Source organism: Malus sylvestris, chromosome 10 (assembly GCF_916048215.2).
Source record: "Malus sylvestris chromosome 10, drMalSylv7.2, whole genome shotgun sequence".
Taxonomy (NCBI): Eukaryota; Viridiplantae; Streptophyta; class Magnoliopsida; order Rosales; family Rosaceae; genus Malus; species Malus sylvestris.
The window spans coordinates 576680-590254 of NC_062269.1; the positions used below are offsets into that span (position 1 = coordinate 576680).

The 13575-nt window shown below is 35.7% G+C and overlaps 2 protein-coding genes across 4 annotated transcripts; both read right to left on the reverse strand.

Annotated features, from left to right (window-relative positions):
* Positions 1 to 1067: 1067 nt before the first annotated feature.
* On the reverse strand, positions 1068 to 4370 carry LOC126585101 (probable glycosyltransferase At5g03795). The gene is made up of 4 exons (XM_050249492.1): positions 3989 to 4370; positions 3538 to 3776; positions 2326 to 2674; positions 1068 to 1886 (listed from the first exon to the last, which is right to left on the reverse strand). The coding sequence occupies exons 1-4, from the start codon at positions 4304 to 4306 to the stop codon at positions 1212 to 1214; spliced, it is 1581 nt and encodes a 526-aa protein (XP_050105449.1). The 5' UTR covers positions 4307 to 4370; the 3' UTR covers positions 1068 to 1211.
* A 2826-nt stretch (positions 4371 to 7196) lies between these two features.
* On the reverse strand, positions 7197 to 12363 carry LOC126586164 (SUN domain-containing protein 4). Of its 3 annotated transcripts, none has more exons than XM_050250865.1 (5): positions 12050 to 12363; positions 11040 to 11245; positions 8460 to 9808; positions 8242 to 8327; positions 7197 to 7476 (listed from the first exon to the last, which is right to left on the reverse strand). In XM_050250865.1, the coding sequence occupies exons 2-5, from the start codon at positions 11191 to 11193 to the stop codon at positions 7227 to 7229; spliced, it is 1839 nt and encodes a 612-aa protein (XP_050106822.1). In that variant the 5' UTR covers positions 11194 to 11245; positions 12050 to 12363; the 3' UTR covers positions 7197 to 7226. The 3 variants fall into 3 exon arrangements, with proteins under 3 accessions (XP_050106822.1, XP_050106821.1, XP_050106823.1); XM_050250864.1 differs by having other exon boundaries at positions 12064 to 12362; XM_050250866.1 differs by lacking the exon at positions 12050 to 12363 and adding an exon at positions 11615 to 11754.
* Between the last annotated feature and the right edge of the window lie 1212 nt (positions 12364 to 13575).

Below are 13575 nucleotides of genomic sequence, written 5' to 3' on the forward strand. Positions count from 1 at the left end.
AATTCGTAGTGCACTCCTCACAATTGTATTTTTGTTACAAAGTTGAGGAAATTTGAAGTTCATACTAACTTTTTGAAATGTCAAGCAACCTTCGCATTTCCTGCTGAGATCCCAAGTCTCCAAGTTATTTATGTCCAAACATATTTGTGTACACATATTTAGTTGCATATGTGAAAAACAATATTAAGAAGCGTTTTGACTTGTTGTGTAGCTTACAGTTACAACCCACCCAATAGAAAATTCCAAATTCCGTCCCTGGTTGCACCTCTATTTATACGTTAGTAAGCAAAGTGATAATTAAAAATCTGATGTTTGCAAGAATAAAGTAAGAAACTAATCGTCTTACATCATCTCCAACCTTTGGGGATAAAGCTTAAAAATTAAAGCTATAACCCATAAATTGTTTTTCTTCTCCAACTCTTTTTGGCTTAAAATTTTAGCTCAAGATTATTAAATAATATTTTTAGCCTAAATTTTTTTCGGTAACTTTTTTGAAAATAAAATTTAAGTAGATTATCCTAATTTATTTTTATGAACATTATAATCTAAAAATATTTAAATTCCGATAAGTAATAAAAAATCACACAAATAAATAGGTACTTACAAAGTTTAGACGTTAGAATTAATTTTGGGCCGCCAAATATTTTTTTACCACTAGATTTGATCTCATTTGATCATAGCCGTTAGATTATAGTAAAAAATAAAAGGTTTGAAATAAATCAATTTTGTGGGTCCAGAATAATTTAAATCAAACTTATATCCTGAGGAGAATAACCTAAAGATATATTTTCTCCTCAGGGCTTATTTTAGCCCAATAGTTGGAGATGGTTTGGAGTGGTTCTAAAGCTTATATTTTAAGTTTTATCCCATGTGTTGTAAATGGTCTTAGAGATGTAACTTTATGAATCGGAGGAGGATTCTCTCCCCTCCTAATCTCTCTCCCTTTCCCTCCCCTCCTATTTGAATGGTTACGGTTTAGCCACGTTAACATCTTATATTGATTTTTTTTATAGAGACAATAAGACAAAGCAATATATGAGAGGAAGGAAGGGAATGAGATGGAAATAGAAGGGGAGAGAATCCTACTTCTTATATATATTTATTACATATATATTTATTATTTTTATTCTACTTTGCCCCAATTGGAAAAGCGAAAAATTGTTATGGTCCCATGCCATGCATGTAATATATAGGACTGAAGTAAAAAGATTCTACTCAACTCGTTCATCCTCAATGCGGATATTCAACCTCCTGAGCCAAATGGAGTGAACAATCATATGGAAAACATCGAATCTCTTGGAAGGTCCATTCACCACAAAATGCCTCTGCACCTGCTTCACTCTCCTCTGCATTCTCAAGTACTGACTTTGTGATATTCCCATCAGTATCCTTTTGATGTTTGGTATGTCCTTCACTTGCACTTGCACAGAAAACGACTTCCACTCCAGAACATCGCTGAACGGTGGGACATAGCTGTCCGAAATCAACACCGGAACACACTCTGCGTATATGGCTTCCACCACTCTCGGACTTGCCACTTCGTAACCGCTAGGGCACAAGCAGAACCTGCTCTTCTTCAACATTGATTCATAGGATACACCGTTGGGGAGTTGGTCGTAAACTTGCACGTCTTGATCTTTTTCTTTCCATTCGTTTAGAAGCAGGTACCTTATGTGGCCATGAAGCCGGCCTGCGAAGAAGGCAAGAATCGACCTTCGGGATGGGGAGAGACCACCGAGAAGTCCCTTGGTTTCCCCCGTTCGGAGATGGATTTCTGGAAATGAGACATCTTTTGAAGGGTTGAATCCTTCGGATGTGTTTGCGTTGCATAGCACTCTTATGGAGTTTTGGTATAAATGAGGAACATATGCAGAAGTGCTCGGCCCCTGTATGTGTACATAGACAAAATCAATTCATAACTAACTAGTTTGGTACCATTATTTTACACTGTAAGCTAGGGAACGAGACCAACAACATATATCAAGCGAACATCAACCCTCATGTGCAATCTCATCCGTAGATAAAGAGTTAGACACATGTTGGCATAAAAAAAGGGTTAGACATGAAAAAAAAAGGGATAATTAACGGATTGGATGTTCCAAAATTTAGTTTAACCTAAACTAAATATCATGTTGTACAACTATTATACACAAAAGTTTAAGTTGTCACCAAAAGTGCAAATAATTATCACTAAATTAATCAAGTGATCACTAATATATATTGGACTATATTTTACAAAAATGTAGAGACAATCAGAAATGGAAAGAAAAAGAACAAAAAAAGAGAGGGAAAAGGTTGGGAGGAACATATAAGATTTGTTGTTACCCAATCATGACAAGAAAGCATAAAGTGATCAGCACCAAGACTTCGATTCCAAAAGGGATGCTTATCCGAAATGACATTGACATAGTCGACGACAGCTCGCCCGATGGGCTGAGTGTCGTGGGAGTCGGCCACGTACAGGTACTGCACCAGCATCACCACGCTGAAGGGAAGAAAATAAACGAGGGCCTGATCTGGATCTCTTGTTCTGTAAATATTCTCCATTTCCATTTCATGAATAAATCTCCCTTCTGTCGAATATATGCTTTTGCATGGACCGTTGTGAAATATTGGTGGCTCTCCTTCTTCGTATACATATATCTTGAAGTGCTTTTCCATCTTCAAGTAACTCCTGCAGTGATACAGATATAGTTAGATGATAATAAAACTATTTGTACCATATTTCATCAGTGATCATCTTGCGGATCAATTTTTTAATACAAGTAGTCAGCAGTGTAGTCTAGACAATAATACTTCGTCATAAACATTAGAGAAATTTGCACAAACACCCCATGGACTATTAAAGGTGTGTGCAAATGTCTCCAAAATTCGAAGTCTTGCCAATTTACCATACAAACTCCACATTTAGTGTAAATGTACCATCTCTGTCAATATCCGTCAAAAATTACATCAAAACGGCTATGTGTTGTGCGCGTGAGCACTTTTTCACGCACCAATTCATTAGCCCTAGACAACTCGTGATAAGAATTTCATTAAACACAGCTTGTCTTTCAAGGACGCATAATATATTGTCCCACCCACGAACTTTAATCAAATACATTTTTATCTTAAGCCATCTATGGGTCTTTTAATTGGTAAAAATAGCCTTGAAAAAGACTCAAATGTGTTGCACATGAAAATGTTTGAACTAAAATTTTTTAACTAAAAATGGAGGTGGAACATTCACTCTAAAACACAAGTTTAACTGATAGATTGACAACATAATGTTACACTTAACATAAATTTGTAGTATTTCTCTAATAGAAATAGGGCCACCAACACATGTATGTCTCATCTCTATTAGAGAGATGTACAAATATGTGATAAGAGTATCATTTGTCATATTGACAAGATTTTTAGTTAAGATGGTATATATTTACGCACACCCCTAATAGTTCACATAGTATTTGTGGAAGTTTTACCTAATTATTTATTAGTACCATTACAAAGAGAGGTAGAGATTATATATGGAATAATTATTAAGATTATACGTACCTGTGAAAAGCATTTGCATTCCTGTAAATTGGTCCACGAGGAACATAGTCTGGATCTTCATGGGTAGAAGTTAGATTTCGGACTCGAGCAGCTTCTCTTATGGAAGCCCGGACTCCGGCCAAATTTGCTTCAAGTTTCTCCAACCTGCTATATCTCTTTATTGATGTACTAGTTATTATAGCCGATGTCCCATTAATTTCATCAGATTCTGTAATCCACACCATCCCTTGTTTTTCTCCCTGCGGTACATTCAATTAGTGCCGTTAGATAAACAGGAAATTCGTGTGAGCTTGAAGAAAGACATTAATTGCCAGTGGTGGTGGATAGAGCTTTCTCTTCAACCCATTGCATCTCGGGTTTAGAGTTCAGACCCTTTCACTCCTCTTAGTCTAGCTTAGAGTAGTAGTGTCGCTTGTAATAAAAAGAAAGACAAAGTACAAAGAAATCTTACGATATTTTGACGAGGGACAACTGTTTCATTTGATTTTGAGGAAGAAGTGTTGTTATGACCTTGTTTAGCGGCTTCAAGAACCTGAGGAGGCCTTGGTGGTGTTGCAGTTGCAGAGAAAGCTGATGAAGAAGAAGAATAGTCTTCAGTCTCCAATACGTTGCCGAATCCCCATGACCACGAAAGCGAACTCGTGACGCCCAAACTGCAAACCAGCACTGATATCACAAAAAATGGCACCACAAAAGCTAGAAGCAAAACAGAATAGGAAGACGACGACAACAAAGAATTCGGCTTCTTGTTGCTGAGAGGAGGTTTCATCTCTGGATTCTAGATCACTCTCTCTCTCCACTGTCTCTCTCTCTCTCTCTCTCTCTCTCTCTCTCTCTCTCTCTCTCTCTCTCTCTCTATATATATATATATATATATTCTTCCACAAGTACTAGTCACAATTAATCACACTCACTAGGTAGCTAGTAATGTTATGAATAATGCGCATATTTTACAGATTGATTCATAACTTAAACTGATGGTTATTCCTTGCTGCTCATAAAAGTCATTCTTTGGTAAAGGGTTGTACATATGGAAAAGCTTATATAGATGTATATATACGAGTGTGTAAGGACACGACCCAGGAAAACACTCGACACACACCAGCATAATATGAGGTGTTAGAATCCCCCTACTTAAATGCTGCGTGACCAAGTGCAGTGTTCGCCACCTTCGCGCTATCCTTTAAAACGACTAGACATTAATTAGACAGTTAATCATCCAAATTTGTTGTGAACTTTTACAGTCATTGTTGCTGCCGGCCAATTATTTTTACAGTCAATCATCCAAAAGTTTTGTAAATTTTAAGGACGTTGAGTTACTCTTATATTGTCAATCAATTTTATGATAACTTTTATCAATATTCTTCGAAAAAAAGAGTACGAGATATCATGTGTATAGAACGTGTTTATTATGGTTGCAGATAACAAGGGTCTCCAAGTATATCAATTCACACTGTCCAATTAATATAATAAACCAAGTAAACTAAGTAATAGATGCAGTGATTCAGTGAACAAGTAATTAATTAACCTAAGACAACCAAAACAATGCAATATCGAATTCATATGTTCTTGCATATGGTCCAATATTCAAGTGAATGAAGTGTTGCGTTTTCTTCCATATGTTTCGAGTTTGAAACTCCTATCTCTCCTAAATTATCGTAATAGTTTCAAACTATCCCCCTCCTTTTAAGAGTAATAAATTAAAAAAAATTGTATTTACCTTGCTCTCTTATGAAACTTGACTTTTATTTTTAATTATCATCTCTTGAGCTAGGCACAATTACTTCTTTCTTTTTTTATCTTTTTTTCTTTAGGTAACTTGGAAAATTCCACCGCCCACTTTCACTCCTTTTTGGTGAAAAAAGGTTCGAAACATCAAATAAAACTCACTCTAACACTCGGAATTCTGAATTTGATTCCTTAGTTATCTAAAATTATGGGCTCTGAATATGGGCAATCATTCAAAAAATAGCACGTAGTAGATAAAACTCAAATGCTTTGGTGCATGTGAAAGATTCAAATTTAGAGATTTTGAGTTTACAGTCTGTCTCGTGGTCATCCTTTTACTATTGGATGAAGGGTAATGCTAGGGAGATCAAAATTTTAAACCTAATTTGCAAATCAAATGATGTGTTACCAATAGAAAATAAGCACGTTAATCAACACTTAAGTAATAATCCACTCATCAACGTCTACATTATTTGGTTTAGAAATTTGGTCTCCTTAGCATTACCCTTAGATGAAACTTGAAAATGTGAGGTGCATTTTCGCTCACCACCTTCAAATAGTGATAATCCTCACCACTGTATTTATTACCATTGGATGAGTTTGAATTTTGAGATTTACATACATGTAGAAGGATAATAATAGATTAGGCGAGTTGAGTTACACATAAGGCTTACCCTCCAAACTAGCACAAGACGGTCAGAAAGAAACTAGGACCCAAGAATTAGCCATCAACTACAAAATTAGCTACTTCCTTCCCGCTCAGAGCGATTAGAAAAGACTAACTCTCTGATAGAACGACCCCATGTCCCCTATCTTTGAAATTTTATTAATTACGTATATGTATAATCAATTTGATTCATACAATAGAAAAGGATTGGTAATTAGTTTCTAAAGAATATAATCATTACATTGTCAATAATAAGTTGGTGATGCCATGCCAACAATCATGGATATCGGACATTCTTCGTGCATTGCTATATAATCCAAAGCCTTCCATGTTTCTTTCATCAATCATGAAGAACGACACTTTCTAATTGATATAAAAATATTTCTATTTTACGGAGGAGATTTGTTACTCTAGCATTATATGTGAGGATAAATACTTTTAACCACTAGAGCTACAAGACCGATTTCTACTTCTCATTAGTTTTGAATAAAAGGAAATGGAGCTCATTTCCTTATCATCTGGACAACAGATTGGGGAAAGGGTTTGCCGTGTGTAGGAAGGTACTTCCCATCTCTATCCATATAGGAGATTAGAGACAGATGGGAGGACCCCCATGCCATCATCTTGTCCAAAGTCAAGAATCGCTTCTTTTCTTACTTGTTAGTACAAACCATCTGACAAATAAAAAAAAAGTACAAACCAAAAGGTGCATGACAAGAAAAATCCTCCTCCCTCCCTTTACTTTGGGGGAAGTGATTTCCGCACAACAGAAGACAGAATAAATCAAAGAGGAGTCAAGAGGCAAAATTAAAGTGAGCGCACGGCGACAAAAAGAGAGCTTTAGATTTATGACAGCATGATAAGATAGGGCTTAAACCCATGTTTGGACACGCAAACAAAACTGATACCCCCTAATACGAGTCCCTCCCTCATAAAATAATAGGACTCCACCTCTTAAAGAGTTTTGTGTGTCTATGTAGTTGATCATGTGAACAACCCTATTCATTTTGCAATTAAACTATTTGACTGAGGGGAATCCTATAACTCATGCTTGCAATTCTTTACCTTCTTATCTTTCCCACGAATTCAAAATATAAATCGCGACGAGTTACATACAAACTGTGATCCATAAGAAACATAAAAGCAAAGCTGTGCGGGGTTATTGTTGATAATCGACGTTCACCAACAAATCATAACTCATAGACCACTCCCACCAACAGAATCAAATGGAATATTGGATGCGTCAACGAAAAAGTAAAAGCAATTACCACAAGAAAGCCAAAAAACTCCAAGATTATAATGATAATATAAACAGGACAAGGATACAGCTCACAAGTAAAAAAAGCCAGGAAGAACTCATCCAACAAAATTTCCTCGGCTTTTCTGTTGCTCTATCAACACTCAATACCATATAAACACTAACCGCCATTTCTGTGAAAAGCCTCACAAGAGCTAACAAAGAAAATATTATGCATATAAGAAATATTAAGATACCCTTATTATCTACAGATATCTGCTTCTCCCTCACCTTTTCAACCTCAGATCTGCAAGGTCAATAACAACTTTTATTAGGTTCAAATTATACAACCACCTACACACATCGTTCGCTAGCAAAAACAAGTAGATGAAACCAAACTAAGAATCCTTATTCCTTAAAAGTACACCTCATCTGCAATAATATCTGTTTTTTTATATTTGCTTCCCCTTGCATAGATTTGGTGAAAAACACAATTGAAAAACAAGCACAAGGTTTCCTACCACTTGTATATAAATTAACTTGCTTAAAAAATAATTCACTAAAATAATTTTCACACTTGACTAATTCACACTGAATATTTACTTAAATTCAAACCAAAAAAAATTACTGTTTAATGTCTAAAAATATTTACTGATTCAAAACACAGTTTTCGGAATTTTCTTTCCTTTTATTTTTGTGTAACTTTAAGGAGGTGCTATAATGGCAGTCTTTGTGGGTTTTATGGGCAGGGCGAAACAAGAGGATTTCTGAGGATTCGTCTGGTAATGAATTGGACTGTTTATAGGATAAGGTTTGTTTTTGGGCTTCCTTGTGGGCATCTAGTGCTTTCGAGCTTAAGGAGTATTCCTTTTCTTTTCTTTTATCAGATTGAAGATCATTCTTGTTGTATGTCTTTCAGCGTAAGGCTGATTCTGTACTTTCTTGATAGTACTGTTGGACTTCTTGTTCATTTTTGTACTTTTGGCTTTTAATTTTTTAAATAAAACCGTTACTCTGTCAACTCAACACTGCACGGATTCACAAACAAAATATTCAAGAAAAAAAATCTGACCTGAGGATAGCATTGTCCCTGACTAGATTATTCAATTGCATGGTAACTAGGGACTGCCAAGATATAAGATTGTGAACATCTTTAGCCTGCAAGGACAACAAACCATTAGAAAAGTAAAATGCATAATACTACCAAAAAAGACAGACAATACCATTATTAACAAGAAGCATAACAAATCTAATAATAGTCAAAATTCTATGACGTAGAATTTCACATACAATGACTTCCTGGCTTTGAACGAGATTCCTTATGTCTTCTCTGATCTTCTGTAAATCCGTACCTTTCTCTCCCAAATCCTTGTCAAATTCTCCGAAAATACTGCCATATTTTGAAGTTGATTCCTCCAGGTATCGCTCCAGAACTGATAAACTGAAATCTAATGAACGAACTTTCTGCATTAAAATTTTCAGAACTGTGTCCCCAGGCATCCTATTAACTTGTTGATGACGAACTTCTTTGACAGGATCAGGCACTTCACTATTCATCATATCATTATTCACATTAGACACTCCAGCTGCATATTGGGGTTCCGATTCTTTAACAATATCATGAAAAAATTCATCAACCTCAGGGGAGTACGGGTGTGAGGGTACAGGTTTCTGGTCAACTGTTGCTCCCTCAGAAACAAACGAACTGCTTTCAACAGAAATCAAATCCTCAAGCATTCGCTCAACAGCATCGACTCCATAAAGTTCAATAATACTAAGCGTGCAGTAGAATTCTGAACCATAATGGCTCAAAAGTTTCAACTTTATATATCTCACCCACTTGGGTTGCTGAAGAACAAACCTTTGTACAAGTTTATTATTTGCAGCAGTAACATTCCCAAGAAAGACCCATTCATTTGTTGGATAAGTCAAACTGCCGAGCACCTCAAAATCTTTTAAATTAGACGAATAGTGCTCAAGATTAGCTATTTCAATTGTATCTACCAAGGTTTCTTCAGAAAGCTCTATATCGACAAACTTTCCTTCTGCAGAACATGGATTGCGAAGGTACTTGTCTTTGTCTTTGCCTAAGATATTAGAGGCACCCTTAGCTTCCTTGTTGAAAGCCAAGACCTTGGCTCCCTTTGCAGCTGACGCATAATTGTACTCTGCACCACCAGGCTCCACTCTATGTTTTATGCCTCCAGCCTGACCATTTCCAGATTTACTTTTGGAACTAAATGTTTTGCTCTTGAATTCATCAAGACCAAGAGGCACAGCACGAGGCAACCGACCATTCTTTGGAGCATCATTTTCAAGTTTTACACCTGAACCAGCGGTCACCACCTCAGGTTGCTCATCCACAGCTGAGTCATGAAAGATACTTCCTTCAGTTGAGGCATGATGTAGACTTCCTTCAGCTAAATCTTGCTGTCTACTTCCTTCAGCAGAGGCATGCTGTTTACTTCCTTCCATAGCAAAGAACTCACCATTTAAACCACCGGTTTCAACCCCATTTGTGCACTCACCTCCAGAAGAGTAGCCCAAATCAGATTCTTTTTGTATATCATAGTGTTCATCACGATCCAGCTTAGCTTCATCCCAAGTTGATATACCAACTGGAGATACAGTGGATCCATCTACACAAACAGAAAAATAGGAAAAAAAAAACTCATAAGCATGCATGACCATATATAATATCAAAAGTATAAATAAAAACAAAAAGAAGTAAGATCAATACAAGGCCATAAGAGTCACTCTCTTATTTTAATCTATAGCACTGCCAATGACACAAAATAATGTTCTGGTTTTGTCTCTATAAAATCAACATGGCATTCAGGCTATGTCTTAAATTAAAAAACTGCAGGCAATAATTCTTTAATGAACTCACTTGTTCACAAAGGGTGGTAAAAAATAGTCCATTTATGATTTTATCAGAGAGATTTTCAGCTACAATTTCGCTAAGAATATTTCAAAGCTTGCTAACACTGCAAGCCATCTTAATCTCAGGAATATTCATGCAATTGCAATCCGCAGAAACCTTCCACAACATTTCCTTTAGCGCAAAAATACTGAAGTTAAGGGGAAATGGGGTTTCAAACCCAAGACTTCATTGTCTTTATGGAAGAGCAAACGAGCTTGGCAACAATTCCTTTGATTAAACTAACCATGTGCATTACCTATTTGATCAGAATAAAATTAGACCTGCTACCGATATTTGCAAAAATTGAAAGTTCCAACCTTGTGCAACATAAGATATTTTAATTTCAAACCCATTCTTGCTCACTCTTTCTCAAATGCAAAACTATTACGGAGATTTATCATTTGGCAATTAACAACATACCACTTCTGCACATAATTTTGAACCCATAGAAACTCTACTAAGTTGACAGAGTCTATTAAAGAGTTCCTAAGCAACACTGTATTTGCACACTATATTCAACAAAAATCAGTTTTTTCACAGCTTTTTTAAAGACTTGCCTTAAAATTTTAAGCAAAGAAACACCAGAAACTGAAACAGTATTCTCAGTCAATCACAACCAAGATCATAGCTAACCAATTGAACAACAGAAGCAGAATGTAGCACAGAACACCACAACATATAAATTACTATGCTGAATCGTTGACCCAAACAAAGGAAAATAGAAACGAAAGATTGATATGTTCTGTAACAACGAGCTAATTTTCAGGTAAACAAGATTAAGTGAGGCCATAGATTCTGAATTATTCCGAGCATCAGAAGAGGTATTGCAACCCAACAAAAAAAGTTGATCCAACACATTAGCGCTTGAGAAATCATTTCAAACACTCCGTAACAGGTTCTAAGGGGAGCCAACAGAAGAACCTAATAATATTCAGTAAAGAGGTTACCTTTGTATCCATGTCCACGACTGAACCATAAGCTGAAAAGGAAGACAAGCCCCCAGAGGACGAAAACTAAAGACAGAGACACCTTATACAAGCGGTTCCTTCCACTGATCCCTAAAGCTCTTCTGTTCAGAAGAGCTCTACGTGATCTCTGCATCGCACATCAAATCCACTACTAACTGCTAAAAAGCCAGAGATAAGAGTACACCCTGCATAAAAGAAAAACAAAATTTGATTAATCTTCTACTCTCCAAAGTAACAAGGAAATGAAAGAACATACATTTCACCACAAGAGGAAACAAAGAATAGGTTACGATGCTTTAAATGGATTTTAAGTCAATGAAGCAATCACAAAACAATAACTTGCAGATTCAGCTACATGTTTCTACATTTTCTAGCGAATCGAAAATACTTAGATTGCAAATGGTGCTTAGATTGAAAACGAAGATAAATGCCTTCACAGTTAAGATAAAATCTTAAATGGTAAAATTCCAATAAAAACAGAGAGAAAAAAATGATACAAGTCACACCCAGTTGAGAAAATGGAAAAGGGTAATCTCCAAAAGAGAAAAAATCACCTTAGCAACCAAGCAAAACTCCCTTTTAATCCTAAAGGAAACACAGTGTGTCACCAAGGCTCTGTTTTACAAAAGCTGCTGGAGAAATGAGTAAAACTGACAAAACCCATTTAAGCTAAATTAAGGGGCAAGCCAAAGCAAACGCTTTTCCATGGATGCCAGCCTGGTTCTGCCCATCAAATTTCAAAGATAAAAAATAAAAAATCTTTCTTTTTATAATTAATAAAAATCCAATTATTTATGCGACCAAGTAATTCCTTGAAAAAGAAAAATCCAAAATACATACACACACATTTATATACATGTATGCAGATCTTAGTCCAATAATTCCAGCTTCAAATGGGTAGGTAACCAAAGATCGGATCCAAATTCAAATTTATTCAAGAAAATATTATAAATAAACAAATAAAAAGCAAGAAAGAAGGAGAGAATCACATGCAGATGCAGACCTTCTGGGTTGGTGGAAGCAGTCGGCAATCGTATCGATATGATCAACAAAATTAAGAAGAAAACAAAACACAAAATGGGGGAAAGTGGGGGAATTTTGGAGATTAGCGAAAGCAAATCAGGAATTGAAGTTCCAAGTCATCGTGCAAGAAGCAGAAGAGCAGAAACAGAGCGCTGATACGGCGTAGTTTCAGGAGATTGTCATCAGCGCCTTTGCCTTTGCGTTGAGGAACGTTAAACGTCGTCACCCTTTTTATATACTTCATCGTCCTCATATCACTGTGCGTGTTGTCTGTCTCTTCCTCTCGTAACGGTTTTGCTTTCGATTTGATTTGGCCGAATAGTTGCGGCGTAGTAAAACACTTTTTAAGTTTTACCCTCTCTCTCTCCTGTTTCTCTCTCTACACAGCTGTCTCTTGGATTTTCTATGTTGTTTGAAATCGCACTATCCTTCCCTCTCCTTCTCTAATTTTTTAATTTCTTTTTTAAAAAAATTAACGAAAATGATTTAAAAATTTTAAGTTTTAACGATAAAGATAAAATAAAGGGTAAAGTGAATAGTATCAGGTTTGGCTTTTTAGTGTAAAAATGTGGTTTTTCGTTAAAATGAACAGTACCGTGAATTTTTCATTAAAACTTCCGATAAGTTGAAATCATCACACAGTTACAAATCTAAATATTATAATATGAGTGGACCATATTGATAATAAGTTACAATATTTATATTTCATAATATAGTGAATTGGTAATGGTATGTGGCAGTATGACTCACACTAAAAAACTTCTGAACCACTTATTTTTAAATTACAGTTTAACACATATTCATATATAACTCATTAAAATCATCGTTTTTTTTTTTGTTTGTAAATTGTGATTTGTTTGCAGGGAGTAACGAGGCATATAACTTTTTTTAAAGAAAATGAGGCATATAGCTACTTAGTAATACAGTATAGTGATATTCTCTTTACTTGTAAGTCAAAGGTCTTAGATTCGATTTTCGTGATAGACAAATTTGAATCGCATTATTGCGCCAGAGACGAATTTGAATCGCATTATTGCTAGCTCATTGTAAGATTAAGTTTACCCTCTCTCTTAGTGTAGATAATATCATTTGTTCCTAAAAAAAACAATGAGGCATATATATATATATATACAGATTACTTAAGGGAAGGGATCCCCATTTTTTTCAAAAAATGGGGATTAGGTGTGGGGCCCATTCCACATCGAATTTCAACGATCCGAACCGTCTATTTTGTTAGTCTCGATTCATAGATTATCCTTGCAAAAATTCAATTCAATCCGAAACCGTTTGCCTATTTAATTATCAAGATCAAATTTCATTTTTTCTTATATAACAAAGTATTCATTCATTTCTTTGAACCCAATTAGATGTCCTAAACATTTCTGATTTAGCTAATATTTTGTAAGGATGATCTATGAATCGAGACTAACAAAATAGACGGTTCGGATCGTTGAAATTCGATGTGGAGTGGGCCCCACACCTAATCCCCATT